Source organism: Macaca fascicularis, chromosome 9 (genome assembly GCF_037993035.2).
Source record: "Macaca fascicularis isolate 582-1 chromosome 9, T2T-MFA8v1.1".
NCBI lineage: Eukaryota > Metazoa > Chordata > Mammalia > Primates > Cercopithecidae > Macaca > Macaca fascicularis.
Window position 1 is genome coordinate 6,086,306 of NC_088383.1, and position 18,948 is coordinate 6,105,253.

At 39.5% G+C, this 18,948-nt stretch overlaps 1 protein-coding gene and 1 pseudogene across 2 annotated transcripts in view; both read right to left on the reverse strand.

The window, feature by feature from the left end:
- Positions 1 to 786: 786 nt before the first annotated feature.
- LOC102117205 (aldo-keto reductase family 1 member C4) overlaps positions 787 to 18,948 on the reverse strand; it is a 32,189-nt gene continuing 14,027 nt past the window's right edge. For both annotated transcript variants that reach the window (XM_045399492.3, XM_045399491.3), the window contains 4 exons: positions 6,975 to 7,084; positions 6,544 to 6,709; positions 2,906 to 2,988; positions 787 to 1,007 (listed from right to left, as the gene is read on the reverse strand). In XM_045399492.3, coding sequence (XP_045255427.2) covers positions 965 to 1,007; positions 2,906 to 2,988; positions 6,544 to 6,709; positions 6,975 to 7,084 — 402 coding nt within the window. In that variant the 3' untranslated portion in view covers positions 787 to 964. The remainder of the gene's footprint in view (positions 1,008 to 2,905; positions 2,989 to 6,543; positions 6,710 to 6,974; positions 7,085 to 18,948) is intronic.
- Positions 11,927 to 12,939, reverse strand: LOC123566767 (ADP-ribosylation factor-like protein 4A; annotated as a pseudogene).

The following is an 18,948-nucleotide window of genomic DNA, read 5'->3' on the forward strand; positions in this document are numbered from 1 at the left end:
TTGAAATTAATTTGACAATAACATGTAATGGCTTTTGGATATTTTATATTAGTGTGCCTTTTTAAATGTACGAAATATTTCAAAAGACTGAGTAGAACAAATTAATAGTATATTTTTAGGTCCTAATATTTGCTCTATATGGAGCTGATATTCAGGAGAATGTGACCAGTCAATGGTGTCTTTGGTGTCCTGCTCCACCACAGCCCAGCAAGGCCACTGCTGATACTGGGCACACAGGAGGTCAAGGCCTGGCTCTCAGCCTTGAAACAATGTGGGAAGTTTCCTTTTATGTACAAGACCTAATTGACAAAAGAGCATGTGTTTGTATTTCCCAAGCAGAATCTTCCTCAACTCTCTTCTTCTAACCTCTCCCATATCTGACTTCTCATTATTTATCCTGGATGGGTGCCCTCCCACCTCCCTAACCATTAACCCACAGGGATGCTGCATCCCTAGGTTGCTGGAGCTCCAATTTGCGATGCTGGAGGGAGGCCATAGATTGTTGGTCATCCTGTCAATATGGCTTGTGTTCAGGTTCTATGCTGTGTGTTTTCCTCTTTCTGAAAGAGCTAAAGACAGACTAACTGATAAATACTGGTCACTTGCTCCTCCTCTAGAGGCTGCAAACTCCACCCACTCTCACCTCAAAAATGTCTATAAAATATTTATCTACTCTGCCCCAAACTTATAGGCAAATCAATTTTTGGCCCTAATGAAGTAGAAGGAAAAGAAACACACAAGTGTGTAGAAAGGAGTAGGAAAAGAACCTTTAAGGAAAACATTTAATTACTTCAAGATAAAATTTATTTTCTTTGCTTTCTGGACTATGGATGTATGTAGCTAACTGAAGTTGCCAAGCAGGAGGGATTTAACCAGAGGCCGTGTGTCCACCAGCATAGAGACATCCTCTGCATCACCATCCACACGCAGGGCTTCTGCTAGATGTCGTGCAACACCCTCTCTGCTAATATTCATCTGAAAATGGATAATCAGGGTGGTCCACAAGACTGAAAAGAGAAATGATAGTACATAATATGGATGAAATGACTCTATTAAAAAGCTGGTAGCAAAGTGATTTCTAGGACGCTGCCATTAGTGTGAATGTTAAGTTTATTTTCAATTTGTAGAATCTGTCTTTCATGAACATGACTTTATAATGTGTGGGTTTTTTTTCCAAATTAAGAGCATTTTCAACTTATATTCCCTTGCCTGGAATTTATCACACAAACTACACAGGGTCAGTTGTTCAAACATAGTCTTCCATATCTGTCAACAGAGCAAAGAGATACTCTGACCTTTTCTATTTCAAATTCTCAATGAAAGCAGCAACTCATTCTGCATTGTTTTGAATAGAAACAAGCCAGCTATATGTTCATCACTAAGTTTTGAGGGTTAAATGTTCTTGGTAGCAATCACACATCCTTTAAAGTATTCATTACTGACTAGCTGCTTACCATATGGAAAATATTTTCGATTCAGACATGTAAACTGTCCTATGTGATATGGGGTTCCATATCCAAAACTCTACAATATAAGGGCAATCTTTAGGTGGAAATAACACAAAATAGAATGAATAAATGATTAATATTGAATAATTGGTGAGAATTACTGATGTTTGCCACTCTTCATTTCCTTTTCCTGATTTCCTATTTTACTATTTTCCTCTAAACTAATAAAAATGTATACAATGATATTTAAAAACGTTTGAGTTCTTACGGCGTGCTGCTGTGTTTATCTTTTTAAATACATTATCTCATGTCTATTACCTGTTAACATCGCCACTGCAAGCAGTGACATAACTTGTTTTTCCCTCATCACGTGAGTGCCTTTCTGTTAATCCTAGAACCTTGGAGCATATAGAAAAAGAGTAAGATCTTTTGTCAGCTATATATTATCCCCAAAGATGGGACTTTCCAACTCTTCCCTTGATTTTTTTTTTTTAATGATGGAATCTTGCTCTGTTGCCCAGGCTGGAGTGCAGTGGCACAATTTCGGCTCACTGCAACCTCTGCCTCCCAGGTTCAAGGGATTCTCCTGCCTCAGCCTCCTGAGTAGCTGGATTTACAGGTGTATGCCACCACGTATGGCTAATTTTTGTATTTTTAGTAGAGACAGGGTTTCTCCATTTTGGCCAGGCTGGTCTGAAACTTCTGACCTCAAGTGATCCACCTGCCTTTGCCTCCCAGAGTGTTGGGATTATAGGCATGAGCCACTGAGCCTGGCTCTTCTCTTGACTTTTAATCTCTCTTCTCTAAAACTTCTTTATAGTCTGCATTTAGATTTCCATATTGGAAAAAAACTCAAAGCCAAGAGTTCTAACGCCCACTAAGGGCAAACTTTCTGGAGGCAAAATGCAGTGTTTGGGTCATGAGCAAATGTCTGAAGAGAAGGAAGAAAGAAATTTGAAAAGGGTAAAGATACTGAATTGACATGATCTAGTGAGCAATTCCACACGGAAGAGATGAATTTCTGGCATGGACACCAATGTTGTTGGAAATGTTTATCTGATAAGGAACTGAGCAGATTTGGAAGAAAAAGCTGTAAGTACAGATTTGGAAAAACATGTAATCAAGCCATGTGCACAATATCCAATTTGTCCACTAGGCCATAGCAGAAATGCCAGGCCAACATGAAAGGTGCTGATTCAGCAATAATATTGGCTGCTCTGGAAATTTTCAGGGAGTCAGGAGAGCAGAGGCACAGGTTGACCCATGCTGACCCTGGGCCCGCTCACCCTGTCAGAGAACAGAGCTCTGGAGTGAATCCAGAAGGAGAGTTCCAGAGTTCCTGTCTCACCTCTGACACATTGGCCTCTGTCTCCCTGGTATTAAGGTCACTTTTCACACCCATTTGACATTCCTCCTCTAAAAATAAACTTGGCAACCCATTTTCCAAAGTTACTTACAAATCCATGACAACATATCGAAAATTTCTGTTTAGGTCATCTAGAACTTTCATATCCTCTGAAGTCAACTGGAATTCAAAAACCTACCAAAGAAGTAGAAAATTTTTGTTGTTAGATTGCATAATTGTCAACTTGGAATAGCCAAGTATATTACAGCAGGGTGTAGAGGCAATATGTAAAATATTTGATGAGTTTCCAAAAGTTATGAAAGATCAGCTCTAAACTCTTGAGTGATTAAAGAATATCAGGTAAAATATAAATCCATTCCTAGATATTATATATTGAAACTGCACAAAACTGCAGACAAAGAAGATCTCAACAGAAGCTGGAGATGGAATGAAGTTGACCTGGTGTGTGCATGATTGGCTCATGTACTTAGAAGATTTAGAAGAATCTAGAGGGAAAATTTTGAAACTTATAGAGAGTTTGGTGGCGATACAATTTGGATATCTGTATCCTAATCTCATGTTAAAAACGTGATTCAGCAATGATGGAAGTGGGTCCTGGTGGGAGGTGTTTGTGCCATGGGGGCATCCTTCATGAATGGCTGGGTGCCCTCCCCATGGTAATGAGTGTTCACTGCATTAAGTCACATGAAATCTGGTTTAAAAAGGAGACTGACATTTTCTTTGTTTCCTCTTCATCTCTTGCTATTTGATATGCTTCCTCCTCTGTCACCTACCATGAGTAAATGCTTCCTGAGGCCTCACCAAAACCAAATTGGTGCCATGATTTTTGTACACTCTGCAAAATGGTAAGCCAAATAAACCACCTTCCGGCATATTTTATCTGGCCTCAGGTATTTCTTTATAGCAGTGCACAATGGACTAATATGGAAAATTGTTACTAGGAGTGGGACATTGCTAAAAATGTCTGAAAATGGGGTAGTGGCTTTAGAACTGGGTAACTAGCACAGTTTGGAAGTGTCGGGAGGGTTCAGAAGAAAATGGGAAGATAAAGGATAGTTTGGAACTTGCTCTGCATTGGTTAAATGATTCTGACCAAAATGCTGATAAAAATATGGGCAATGAAGTCTAGGCTAATGAGGTCTAAGACCAAAATCAGAAACTTATTAAAAACTGGAACAAAGATCACCCTTGTTATACCTTAGGAAAGAACTGGGCTGCATTGTGTCCATTCCAGGACTTTGTGGAAGTCTGAACTTAGTGATGATTTAAGGGTATCTGGTGGAAGAAATTTCTAAGCAGGAAGACATTCAAGAGATAGTGTGACGGCTTCTAACAGCCTATGATCAGGTATGGGAGCAAAGGAATGACCTAATGTTGGAATTTAAAGCTTCCTGAAGCCTCTCCAGAATCTGGTGCTATGCTTTTTGTACAGCCTGTAAATTGTGAGCCAAATATAGCTCTTTTCTGTATAAATTGCCCAGCATCAAGTATTTTTTTATAGCAGCACAAAATGGACTAATACAGATGGATATTGTTGGATTTCTATATTTCTGTATTTGTCCCCATGACATAAACAGCCCCAACCAGACCCCACTTCCATCATTGAGGATAACTTCTTTTTTTAAGTTCTAGGGTACATGTGCACAACGTGCAGTTTTGTTACATATGTATACATGTGCCATGTTGGTGTGCTGTACCCATTAACTCGTCATTCACATTAGGTATATCTCCTAATGCTATCCCTCCCTCTTCCCCCCTCCCCACAATAGGCCCTGGTGTGTGATGTGTTCCTCTTCCTGTGTCCAAGTGATCTCATTGTTCAATTCACACCTATGAGTGAGACCATGTGGTGTTTGGTTTTCTGTTCTTGTGATAGTTTGCTGAGAATGATGGTTTCCAGCTGCATTCATGTCCCTACAAAGGACACGAACTAACCTTTTTTGCATTTTAAAATGAGATTAGAAGGAGACAAATATCCAAACTCTGTATCATCATCAAACTATCTAAATCATAAGTTTCAAAATTGTTCTCTAGATTCTTAATCTTATAAGTACATGAACCAGTCATGTACACACAAGTTTATTTCATCTCTAGTATTTGTTGAGATCCTCTTTGTGTTTAGAGTTGTACAGTTTCACATCAGATATAGAAATACTGAAATCGAAATATATTCATCTGATTTCCATCTTCAATGAACAGGTATAATGTGAAAATTGTTTTCAACAAGATTCGAGACAGTAATTGTCCATACCCTAATAACATCATGCTCAAAGAAAACAAGTAGTTGCTTGAAAAGGATCTCAGTATTCAAATTGGAAAGAATTTAAATATCAAAAGATGTCACTAATTGCTAGCATAATACTAAATTACTAAATTTTATTGGAATACTCTAATACAGAGAATAAGAGGAAAAGAGAAAGTCATCAATTTAACAATTGATGAATCTAGGTAAGAAGCATTCATTGTATTCTTAGAATATTTGCATAGATTAGAAAATTCTCAAGTTATCCAAAGACTATTAAAACTATACGTTTTCTATGAATAAATCTAGGAAAACATACACAAATGCCTTAAGAATGCTATGTAACATAATTTAGACAGTACAGGAAAGTTAACTCTGAAAGAAGGGATATGTCAGAAGTACTTATGGACACTTTATGACAGGATGAAAAATCAAGATAGGTGAGCAAATATGGACTTTTCAATAATTCTTAGACATTTTAGTATTAAGTGAAAATTATATGTACATTTACATCCTTATTTCACATATTAAAAATCAAATTATCCCAATTTATGAAAGTACATTAATACTTTTATAAGATATTAATAGAATATAGTATATTACTTTGTATTACTATATAATATTTTACTACATAATATAGTAACGTATTGTCATGTTTCCAGTATAGGAAAAGTCATGATATTAACAACTACAAGACAATATCATAAAGAATTTGACTACATTAAGAGTAGAAACTTTTGTTAAAACCACCATAAAGAGAATCAAAACACGGGTACATTTTGGGAGAGGCTATTTCAACAATACATCTGAAGCTCTAAAGAATATCCAGAATACAAATTCTGGATTAATTCTGCAGAGCTGCCTCATTGCCCTGCACACACGTGAGACAGCCCAGCCAGGAACAGAACTAGACTGAGTTCAGGTGGAGCTTAGGCTAAATTACAAACCATGAAATTGTCAGTTAAATAAATGGTTTTCTATTAAACCTCTATGTTTGAGAGGTTTTCTTTTTTATAATTTTACTTAGTATTATGTTTTTCTACACATAGAAAAAGGCAGGCAACCTAATAAAAATACCCAAAGACTTCAACAGGCACTCAAAAAATAATTCTAAGAGAATAAATACATGGAATTTATACGGAATAAACAAGGGCATGAAGAAAAAATCTGCAATGATTTGAAGACTAGAGAACATCTAACCCAACTCACTTCAGAAAATGAAGACAAGGTGATGTCCCTAGCAGAGGGATACAGAGTAAGTTGCCAACTTTATGCCAAAATTTCTGGTTTTGGTCCCATCCTGATTCTTTCCACCCATGCTGCCCCTCCTAGAGTATAATAGAAAACCCTTATGATGCACACAAAGCATTTGTACATAGGAAATGCCCAGGAGATGGACTTAGTGCAAGGGTGTCCTGAGAAGCTTACAAGAAGCACACATGTGAAGGACACCATGCAGGAGCCCTGACGCCCACTCAACTCCTCACCTGGACATTTTCTCTGATCCGCTGCTCATTGTAGCTCTTGGCCAGGACCACAACCCCACGCTGCAGCTGGTAGCGCAGGGCAATCAGGGCTGGGGATCGTTTGTGTTTCTTTGCTAAGGCGCAAAGAACTGGGTCCTCCAAAAGAGCTGGGGAGTTCTGGTCCACCCTGGAAGGAAAGCCAGAAATGCTGAAGTCTTGAGGCTGGATTCAGTTTGGTAGGAGGCTCCCTAAACAGACTAAGGTGTTCATTCTGCACCAGAGCCTCTCAAGTGAGGCCCCTGAACAATAGCATCACCTGGGATCTCATCAGAAATGCAAATTCTCCCCATACACTGATTCACTGAGAGTGAACTCCAGGAGACTGAGTAGGCTATAATTAAACTTTTTCATCAAAATGGCATTTTAGGTAAACTTCCTGTTGCTTTTATTACCATAGTTTATGTCGTTGGGTTCCCAGAGCACTATGGGCAACCAGGACAATGTCTTTTGACTTGCAGAAATCCAGCAGTTTGCTCTGGTTGAGGTAAGGATGACATTCCACCTGTAGATGAGCAAGATGGAAAAGCATCAGATAATTCAAAACATATGTTAATATAAAGATTAAAATAAGCTGAATAAAGTATAACATTAAATTTGAACTGAGAATATTACTGTCAAGTAATGATCTTTTTAATAAAAATACATTTTATATTGCTGTCCTAAAAGTATACACAGAAATGTTATTTCTGAGCATAAGCAACTCTATGAACCAAAGTCAGGTTCTAACAACCTTTGACCACTAGAATTGCATATGGCCAATTCCAGACTTGGGATAGGTTAAGATTCTGAGCTTTGAACATCAAATTGTGCCAGAATGTAAGAATTTCTTTAAAGACTTATGAGGTCAGATTTAAAAGAAAAAAGTAGTTTTATAGGAATCTCAGTAATATTTGTGTAGATTTGAGCATCAAAAACCAATAATGAATAAAAATCACATATTATAGGAAAACAATCCATGTCTTCATAGTGTTGAGTGGGTAAAAGTGATCAAAAGTATTTGCCTTCACCAATGGTGATTGATATGTTTTGGCTCTGTGTCCCCACCCAAATCTCATTTTGTAGCTCTCATAATTCCCACATGTTGTGGAAGGGGGTCTTATCTGTGTTCTCATGATAGTGAATAAGTCTCTCAAGATCTGATGATTTTAAAAATGGGTTTCCCTGCACAAGCTGTCTCTTTGCCTGCTACTATCTATGTAAGATATGACTTGTTCCTCTCTGCCTTCTGCCATGATTGTGAGGCGTCCCCAACCATGTGAAGCTGTAAGTCCATTAAACTCCCCTTTTCTTCCCACTCTTGAGGATGTCTTTATCAGCAGCATGCAAATGGACCAATATGGTAACTTCGTACCAGTACAGTGGGGTGTTGCTGAACGATACCTGAAAATGTGGAAGTGACTTTGGAACTGGGTAACATGCAGAGGTTGTAACAGTTTGGAGTCCTCAGAAGAAGACAGAAAAATATAAGAATATTTGAAACTTTCTAGAGACTTGTTGAATATCTTTGACAAAAATGCTGCTAGTAATATGAACAATAAGGTCCAGGCTGAGGTGGTATCAGATAGAGATGGGGAACTTGTTGGGAACTGGAGCAAAGGTGACTCTTGTTATGTTGTAGCAGAGAGTGGTGGCATTTTGTCCCTGCCCTAGAGACTTGTGGAACTTTGGATTTGAGAGAGATGATTTAGGGTATCTGGTCAAAGAAATTTCTAAGCAAAGCATTCAAGAAATGACTTGGGTGCTGTTAAAAGTTTTAAAACTTTTAAAACCAGTTTTAAAAGGGAAACAACATAAAAGTTCAGAAAATTTGCAGTCTGGTGATGTAGTAAAAATTAAAAACCCATTTTCTGAGAAGAAATTCAAGCCAGTTGCAGAAATTTGCATAAGTAACAAGGAGCCAAATATTAATCACCAAGACAATGGGGAAAACGTCTCCAAGGCATGTCAGACACCCTTGTGGCAGCCCTTCTCATCGCAGGCCCAGAGCTGGAGGCCTAGGAGGAAAAAATGGTTTCATGGGCTGGGCCCAGGGTCTCCATTCTGTGTGCAGTCTAGGGACTTGGTGCCCTGCATCCCAATCACTCCTGCTGTGACTAAAAGGGGCCAAAGTACAGCTCAGGCTGTGGCTGCACAGGGTGCAAGTCCTAAGCCTTTGGCAGCTTCTATGTGGTGTTGAGCCTACGGGTGCACAGTAGTTAAGAATTGAGGCAAGGGGCCAGGCATGGTGACTCACGCCTTTAATCCCAGCACTCTGGGAGGCTGAGGCAGGCAGATCACAAGGTCAGGAGTTTGAGACCAGCCTGACCAAGATGGTGAAACCCCATCTCTACTAAAGATGCAAACATTAGCCAGGCGTGGTGGTATGTGCCTGTAATCCCAGCTACTCAGGAGGCTGAGGCAGAAGAATCACCTCAACCTGGGAAGTGGTGGTTGCAGTGAGCTGAGATCGTGCCACTGCACTCCAGCCTGGGCCTGGGTGACAGCAGCACTCTGTTTCAAAAAAAAAAAAAAAAAATTGAGGTTTGGGAACCTCCACCTAGATTTCAGATTTCAGAGGATGTATAGAAACGCCTGGGATATCCAGGCAGAAGTTTACCACTAGGCCCGTGCTCTCATGGTGAACCTCTGCTAGGGCAGTGCTCTGGAGTCAGAGCCCCCACACAGAGTCCCTGCTGGGGCACCACCTGATGGAGCTGTGAGAAAAGGGCCACTATCCTCCAGACCCTACAATGGTAGATCCACTGACAGCTTGCACTGTGCACCTGGAAAAGCTGCAGACACTCAATGCCAGTCCATGAAAGCAGCCAGAAGGGAGGCTGTACCCTGCAAAGCCACAGGAGTGGAGCTGCCCAAGAACATAGGAACCACCTCTTACATCAGCATGGATGTGAATGGAGTTCCATTGACTCCTGGATGTGAAACATGGAGTCAAAGGAGATCATTTTGAAGCTTTAAAATTTGACTGCCCTGCTGGATTTCAGACTAGCATGGGTCCTGTAGTCCCTTTTTTGGCCAATTTCTCCCACAGGGAACAGCTGTATTTACCCAATGCCTGTACCCCCATTGTATCTTGGAAGTAACTAACTTGCTTTTGAGTTTACAGGCTCATGGGTGGAAGGTACTTGCCTTGTCTCAGATGAGACTTTGGACTGTGGACTTTCGATCTAATGCTGAAATGAGTTAAGACTTTGGAAAACTGTTGGGAATGCATGATTGGTTTTGAATTGTGAGGACATGAGATTTGGGAGGGGTTAGGGGTGGCATGATATGGTTTGGGTATGTGTCCCCACCCAAATCTCATCTTGTAGCTCCCATAATTCCCATGTATTGTGGGAGAGACCTGGTGGGAGATAATTAAATCATGGGGGCAGGTCTTTCCCGTGATGTTCTTGAGATAGTGAGTAAGTCTCATGAGATCTGATGGTTTTATAAGGAGGAGATTTCCTGCACAAGTTCTTTCTTTGCCTGGTGCCATCTGTGTAAGATGTGACTTGCTCCTCCTTGCCTTCTGCCATGATTGTGAGACCTCCCCAGCCATATGGAACTTTAAGTCCATTAAACCTCTTTTTCTTCCCAGTCTCGGATATGTCTTTATCAGTAGCATGAAAATGGACTAATACAGTGATCATTAAAGTAATTTTTTTCCAGGACATGAATAATTAAAGGAAAAGAGTTAAGCTTTTTAGCATATCCAAGAGGAGTAATTGTTTCTTTTCTTGACTTAGTGAAAAAAAATTTTTCATAATAAAATATAAAGTGAGAATAGTAAACTTGTAGTTAAAATTGAAAGTAATTACTTTAAAGCCCCCAGGAAAGAACAAATACAATAAAAATGCAATACAAAAATTTAAAACATCATTGATGTATACTCAATCATTATGTGAAAATATGCTGTGGAATATAACTTTCCCTTTTGATTATTTTCACCCAGCAGATTACTAGTAATCGCAAAGGGGAGAACACGTGTCTCTGGAAATTAGATCTGGTTACCACTTGTTTAACCAAGTGATCAAAATTAGCATCACTAATTGTGGGACAATCTGTCATTTCATGCTGCCTACTGTGGTATAATTTCAGGGATACAGCAAGGTAGAGGCAGTTTGTCACCAAAAATGTTATACTTGAATGGATGCTTTATATCATAGAAGTTAAACTTCGAATCTACAGAAACTTACCTTTCAAAAACTTGGAACAAGTTAACTGATCAAAGTATAACAAACTGAAAGTCACAACTGGATTTTTTTTTTGTTTTCATGATATATCTTTTATATTTACTCTTTAACATTTCTCATTACTTTATAATTCTGTAGAGGTCATACACATCTTTTATTTGGTATAATTTCAGGTACTTATATGGTATCTTTAAATTTTTTCATCTTCTATTTATGGTTAAAATAGAGGTATAAGAGACATTTCAATAAAACAATGGGAAATCTGAATACTGACTGGATAATCAATTATATGAGGGCATTACTGTTATTTCCTTATATATAATAATTGCAGTGTTACTGGGAGAATATCTTCATTCCTATGCCATGCTTTGAAAGGTCTATAGAGGTGAATTGTGATCATTACAATATATTTTGAAGAGATTCAACAAAGACTACATGTATTGATGCAGATCTACTCATATATACCTATATATTTGCCAGGTTGGCAAAGTGTCAACAATTTTGGATATAGATGGTAACATGTAGATGTCCTGTATTATCCCTTCAAATTTCTCTAAAATTTGAAAATGTCATAATAAAAAAATTGAGTAAAACTAATATTAAAACCACATTAATTCCTTAACTTTTTAATTGGCAATCAAGATTTTGTATTATATTACCAAATACATAAATTTTAAATACTACATGTTTCAGCTGTAGACCTGTACTCATTGACTCTAAGTAGTAAAAGAGTAAGTTAGAGAACCAGAACCATATGCAGAATAGATGCTTCTCAACAGTTGATTTGATGACAGAAAGCAAAGAGGTGCATCAAAATTAGATGTGGGCAGTCACAAGGTCGGCTCAATGTTCTGCTAAATTTTCCTCAGTGTTGATTTCATCCACCACAACTAGTGATCTCCATAAATAGTTAACTCTCTTTTTTTCAGTCTTTAAAGTTTTATTTCACCAACTTCGCGTCAAATTTCCGCAGTTGCGTTCTGGTTAATTTAGTATACTTGCTTGACTTCCCAAAATGATAGTACTGAAATATTTGTGGGGTAGGGGAGAAGAGACCACTTGAAGCATCACTGCATTTACTCATCTTCCACACAGCCACAGAGTTGGGCATCTGATTGTTCGATGAAACGAAGCTTTGACAGCACGCAGGAGGGCATACAGGATCTGATTGTTCAATGAAATGAAGCTTTGACAGCACGCAGGAGGGGCATACAGGAAAACCAGGCTTAGACAGTCTTGCATTTGTCAAAATCAGACCAGAGAAAATCTATTCCACATATATAGAAAAGGTATCATATTCATCTTTTTATATTACTGCAATATTTTTCTTTTCATTGTCACATCATGGAGTTTCTCAAATCCTTTATTTCATGTCCTATGATTGCACAGGTAGGCAGCAAATGCCAAGGAGTGGATGAGCTCAGTTCAACCATTGCTAACAATTTCTCAATTTCTGAGAGAGACGAGTTCTTCAAGTCTAGTTTCTTAGCACCCGTAAGTACAGGGACATCTTTATTTTCTTATACCCTATTTTATAAAGTTCAGTTTTGACTTCTTCCATTCTTTCAACATCAACAGAGTCCACAGCAAACACAATGCCATCTGTGCATCTTGCATATGGCTTCTACAGTGTTCCTCATTTCCCCTGACCACCTACATCTCAGGAGTGAAAAGTGACTGTTTTAGAATTTTCCAAGGTTACCTTCATTTTTCAGTGTTAAATCCTTTGGTGGGTATGGTATTTATAAATTTATTGAATAGCAGCCTGTATAAAACAGTTCTTCCAGCACAGTCCAAACACGAAATAACAATGTGGAAGGACTGAAATGAACGGCAGGATGGACAGGATGGTAATTTAGTCAGTTAGTCCATTCCCCTATTTCCAGCTGCAAATAAGTGTTCCAAAATGAAATGCTTTCTTTTTTGTGCTTTAGAACTTTTCTTCCCAGGTGGTCTAGCTATAAGACTCCCGTTTTGGGTCTGGGTCTAAATGAGACAACATTAGCAGGCTTTTCTACACGAGGCAAGGGTGGGGGTAGCACGCCACGTCCTTTCAGCTTCTCTCTCAAGCAGCTCTCATAAACAGGTAACTTCCTCTCCCTAACCTGGATGACTTTCACTGTTTCCAGTTAGTTCTTAGTACCTGCTGAAGAACTATGAAAACAGAGATGCCAATAAAAAGCATTCAGACATCTAAACCTTATTTAAACCCGTAGTACCTATCTTCTCTTATTCTCACTCCCCTGATTTATTGCTCATCCCATGTTTTTATGGCCTTTATAATTATACACATTATACTCCAAATCATCTTTACCAATCCACTCTCTGGTGGTTTTTTTTTTTTAATTATTATTATTATACTTTAAGTTGTAGGGTACATGTGCATAACGTGCAGGTTTGTTACATATGTATACTTGTGCCATGTTGCTGTGCTGCACCCATCAACTTGTCATTTACATCAGGTATAACTCCCAGTGCAATCCCTGCCCCCTCCCCCCTCCCCATGACAAGCCCCTGTGTGTGATGTTCCCCTTCCTGAGTCCAAGTGATCTCATTGTTCAGTTCCCACCTATGAGTGAGAACATGCAGTGTTTGGTTTTCTGTTCTTGTGATAGATTGCTAAGAATGATGGTTTCCAGCTGCATCCATGTCCCTACAAAGGACACAAACTCATCCTTTTTGATGGCTGCATAGTATTCCATGGTGTATATGTGCCACATTTTCTTAATCCAATCTGTCACTGATGGACATTTGGGTTGATTCCAAGTCTTTGCTATTGTGAACAGTGCTGCAATAAACATACGAGTGCATGTGTCTTTATAGCAGCATAATTTATAATCCTTTGGGTATATACCCAGTAATGGCATGGCTGGGTCATATGGTACTTCTAGTTCTAGATCCTTGAGGAATCGCCATACTGTTTTCCATAATGGTTGAACTAGTTTACAATCCCACCAACAGTGTAAAAGTGTTCCTATTTCTCCACATCCTCTCCAGCACCTGTTGTTTCCTGACTTTTTAATGATCGCCATTCTAACTGGTGTGAGATGGTATCTCATTGTGGTTTTGATTTGCATTTCTCTGATGGCCAGTGATGATGAGCATTTTTTCATGTGTCTGTTGGCTGTATGAATGTCTTCTTTTGAGAAATGTCTGTTCATCTCCTTTGCCCACTTTTTGATGGGGTTGTTTGTTTTTTTCTTGTAAATTTGTTTGAGTTCTTTGTAGGTTCTGGATATTAGCCCTTTGTCAGATGAGTAGATTGCAAAAATTTTCTCCCATTCTGTAGGTTGCCTGTTCACTCTCATGGTAGTTTCTTTTGCTGTGCAGAAGCTCTTTAGTTTAATGAGATCCCATTTGTCAATTTTGGCTTTTGCTGCCGTTGCTTTTGGTGTTTTAGACATGAAGTCTTTGCCCATGCCTATGTCCTGAATGGTACTACCTAGGTTTTCCTCTAGGATTTTTATGGTATTAGGTCTAACATTTAAGTCTCTAATCCATCTTGAATTAATTTTCGTATAAGGAGTAAGGAAAGGATCCAGTTTCAGCTTTCTACTTATGGCTAGCCAATTTTCCCAGCACCATTTATTAAATAGGGAATCCTTTCCCCATTTCTTGTTTCTCTCAGGTTTGTCAAAGATCAGATGGCTCTAGATGTGTGGTATTATTTCTGAGGACTCTGTTCTGTTCCATTGGTCTATATCTCTGTTTTGGTACCAGTACCATGCTGTTTTGGTTACTGTAGCCTTGTAGTATAGTTTGAAGTCAGGTAGCGTGATGCCTCCAGCTTTGTTCTTTTGACTTAGGATTGTCTTGGAGATGCGGGCTCTTTTTTGGTTCCATATGAACTTTAAAGCAGTTTTTTCCAATTCTGTGAAGAAACTCATTGGTAGCTTGATGGGGATGGCATTGAATCTATAAATTACCTTGGGCAGTATGGCCATTTTCACGATATTGATTCTTCCTATCCATGAGCATGGTATGTTCTTCCATTTGTTTGTGTCCTCTTTTATTTCACTGAGCAGTGGTTTATAGTTCTCCTTGAAGAGGTCCTTTACATCCCTTGTAAGTTGGATTCCTAGGTATTTTATTCTCTTTGAAGCAATTGTGAATGGAAGTTCATTCCTGATTTGGCTCTCTGTTTGTCTGTTACTGGTGTATAAGAATGCTTGTGATTTTTGCACATTAATTTTGTATCCTGAGACTTTGCTGAAGTTGCTTATCAGCTTAAGGAGATTTTGGGCTGAGACAATGGGGTTTTCTAAATATACAATCATGTCATCTGCAAACAGGGACAGTTTGACTTCTTCTTTTCCTAACTGAATATCCTTGATTTCTTTCTCTTGCCTAATTGCCCTAGCCAGAACATCCAACACTATGTTGAATAGGAGTGGTGAGAGAGGGCATCCCTGTCTTGTGCCAGTTTTCAAAGAGAATTTTTCCAGTTTTTGCCCATTCAGTATGATATTGGCTGTGGGTTTGTCATAAATAGCTCTTATTATTTTGAGGTACGTTCCATCAATACCGAATTTATTGAGCGTTTTTAGCATGAAGGGCTGTTGAATTTTGTCAAAAGCCTTTTCTGCATCTATTGAGATAATCATGTGGTTCTTGTCTTTGGTTCTGTTTATATGCTGGATTATGTTTATTGATTTGCGAATGTTGAACCAGCCTTGCATCCCAGGGATGAAGCCCACTTGATCATGGTGGATAAGCTTTTTGATGTGTTGCTGAATCCGGTTTGCCAGTATTTTATTGAGGATTTTTGCATCGATGTTCATCAGGGATATTGGTCTAAAATTCTCTTTTTTTGTTGTGTCTCTGCCAGGCTTTGGTATCAGGATGATGTTGGCCTCATAAAATGAGTTAGGGAGGATTCCCTCTTTTTCTATTGATTGGAATAGTTTCAGAAGGAATGGTACCAACTCCTCCTTGTACCTCTGGTAGAATTCAGCTGTGAATCCATCTGGTCCTGGACTTTTTTTGGTTGGTAGGCTATTAATTATTGCCTCAATTTCAGAGCCTGCTATTGGTCTATTCAGGGATTCAACTTCTTCCTGGTTTAGTCTTGGAGAGCGTAAGTGTCCAGGAAATTATCCATTTCTTCTAGATTTTCCAGTTTATTTGCGTAGAGGTGTTTATAGTATTCTCTGATGGTAGTTTGTATTTCTGTGGGGTTGGTGGTGATATCCCCTTTATCATTTTTAATTGCGTCGATTTGATTCTTCTCTCTTTTCTTCTTTATTAGTCTTGCTAGTGGTCTGTCAATTTTGTTGATCTTTTCAAAAAACCAACTCCTGGATTCATTGATTTTTTGGAGAGTTTTTTGTGTCTCTATCTCCTTCAGTTCTGCTCTGATCTTAGTTATTTCTAGCCTTCTGCTAGCTTTCAAATGTGTTTGCTCTTGCTTCTCTAGTTCTTTTAATTGCGATGTTAGAGTGTCAATTTTAGATCTTTCCTGCTTTCTCTTGTGGGCATTTAGTGCTATAAATTTCCCTCTATACACTGCTTTAAATGTGTCCCAGAGATTCTGGTATGTTGTATCTTTGTTCTCATTGGTTTCAAAGAACATCTTTATTTCTGCCTTCATTTCGTTATGTACCCAGTAGTCATTCAGGAGCAGGTTGTTCAGTTTCCATGTAGTTGAGCGGTTTTGATTGAGTTTCTTAGTCCTGAGTTCTAGTTTGATTGCACTGTGGTCTGAGAGACAGTTTGTTATAATATCTGTTCTTGTACATTTGCTGAGGAGTGCTTTACTTCCAATTACGTGGTCGATTTTGGAGTAAGTACGATGTCGTGCTGAGAAGAATGTATATTCTGTTGATTTGGGGTGGAGAGTTCTATAGATGTCTATTAGGTCTGCTTGCTGCAGAGATGAGTTCAATTCCTGGATATCCTTGTTAACTTTCTGTCTCGTTGATCTGTCTAATGTTGACAGTGGAGTGTTGAAGTCTCCCATTATTATTGTATGGGAGTCTAAGTCTCTTTGTAAGTCTCTAAGGACTTGCTTTATGAATCTGGGTGCTCCTGTATTGGGTGCATATATATTTAGGATAGTTAGCTCTTCCTGTTGAATTGATCCCTTTACCATTATGTAATGGCCTTCTTTGTCTCTTTTGATCTTTGATGGTTTAAAGTCTGTTTTATCAGAGACTAGTATTGCAACCCCCGCTTTTTTTTGTTCTCCATTTGCTTGGTAAATCTTCCTCCATCCCTTTATTTTGAGCCTATGTATGTCTCTGCGTGTGAGATGGGTCTCCTGAATACAGCAGACTGATGGGTCTTGACTCTTTATCCAGTTTTCCAGTCTGTGTCTTTTAATTGGAGCATTTAGTCCATTTACATTTAAGGTTAAGATTGTTATGTGTGAACTTGATCCTGCCATTATGATATTAACTGGTTATTTTGCCGTTAGTTGATGCAGTTTCTTCCTAGCCTCGATGGTCTTTACATTTTGGCATGTTTTTGCAATGGCTGGTACCGGTTGTTCCTTTCCATGTTTAGTGCTTCCTTCAGGGTCTCTTGTAAGGCAGGCCTAGTGGTGACAAAATCTCTAAGCATTTGCTTATCTGTAAAGGATTTTATTTCTCCTTCACTTATGAAACTTAGTTTGGCTGGATATGAAATTCTGGGTTTAAAATTCTTTTCTTTAAGAATGTTGAATATTGGCCCCCACTCTCTTCTGGCTTGGAGAGTTTCTGCCGAGAGATCTGCTGTTAGTCTGATGGGCTTCCCTTTGTGGGTAACCCGACCTTTCTCTCTGGCTGCCCTTAAGATTTTTTCCTTCATTTCAACTTTGGTGAATCTGGCAATTATGTGTCTTGGAGTTGCTCTTCTCGAGGAGTATCTTTGTGGCGTTCTCTGTATTTCCTGGATTTGAATGTTGGCCTGCCCTACTAGGTTGGGGAATTTCTCCTGGATGATATCCTGAAGAGTGTTTTCCAACTTGGTTCCATTTTCCCCCTCACTTTCAGGCACCCCAATCAGACGTAGATTTGGTCTTTTTACATAATCCCATACTTCTTGCAGGCTTTGTTCATTTCTTTTTCTTCTTTTTTCTTTTGGTTTCTCTTCTCGCTTCATTTCATTCATTTGATCCTCAATCGCAGATACTCTTTCTTCCAGTTGATCGAGTCGGTTACTGAAGCTTGTGCATTTGTCACGTATTTCTCGTGTCATGGTTTTCATCTCTTTCATTTCGTTTATGACCTTCTCTGCATTAATTACTCTAGCCATCAATTCTTCCACTTTTTTTTCAAGATTTTTAGTTTCTTTGCACTGGGTACGTAATTCCTCCTTTAGCTCTGAGAAATTTGATGGACTGAAGCCTTCTTCTCTCATCTCGTCAAAGTCATTCTCCGTCCAGCTTTGATCCATTGCTGGCGATGAGCTGTGCTCCTTTGCCGGGGGAGATGCGCTCTTATTTTTTGAATTTCCAGCTTTTCTGCCCTGCTTTTTCCCCATCTTTGTGGTTTTATCTGCCTCTGGTCTTTGATGATGGTGATGTACTGATGGGGTTTTGGTGTAGGTGTCCTTCCTGTTTGATAGTTTTCCTTCTAACAGTCAGGACCCTCAGCTGTAGGTCTGTTGGAGATTGCTTGAGGTCCACTCCAGACCCTGTTTGCCTGGGTATCAGCAGCAGAGGCTGCAGAAGATAGAATATTTCTGAACAGCGAGTGTACCTGTCTGATTCTTGCTTTGGAAGCTTCCTCTCAGGGGTGTACTCCACCCTGTGAGGTGTGGGGTGTCAGACTGCCCCTAGTGGGGGATGTCTCCCAGTAGGCTACTCAGGGGTCAGGGACCCACTTGAGCAGGGAGTCTGTCCCTTCTCAGATCTCAACCTCCGTGTTGGGAGATCCACTGCTCTCTTCAAAGCTGTCAGACAGAGTCGTTTGCGTCTGCAGAGGTTTCGGCTGTGTTTATTATTGCCCTGTCCCCAGAGGTGGAGTCTACAGAGACAGGCAGGTTTCCTTGAGCTGCTGTGAGCTCCACCCAGTTCGAGCTTCCCAGCAGCTTTGTTTACCTACTTAAGCCTCAGCAATGGCGGGCGCCCCTCCCCCAGCCCCGCTGCTGCCTTGCCGTAGATCACAGACTGCTGTGCTACCAATGAGGGAGGCTCCGTGGGTGTGGGACCCTCCTGGCCAGGTGTAGGATATGATCTCCTCTGTGCCTGTTTGCTTAAGGCGCAGTATTA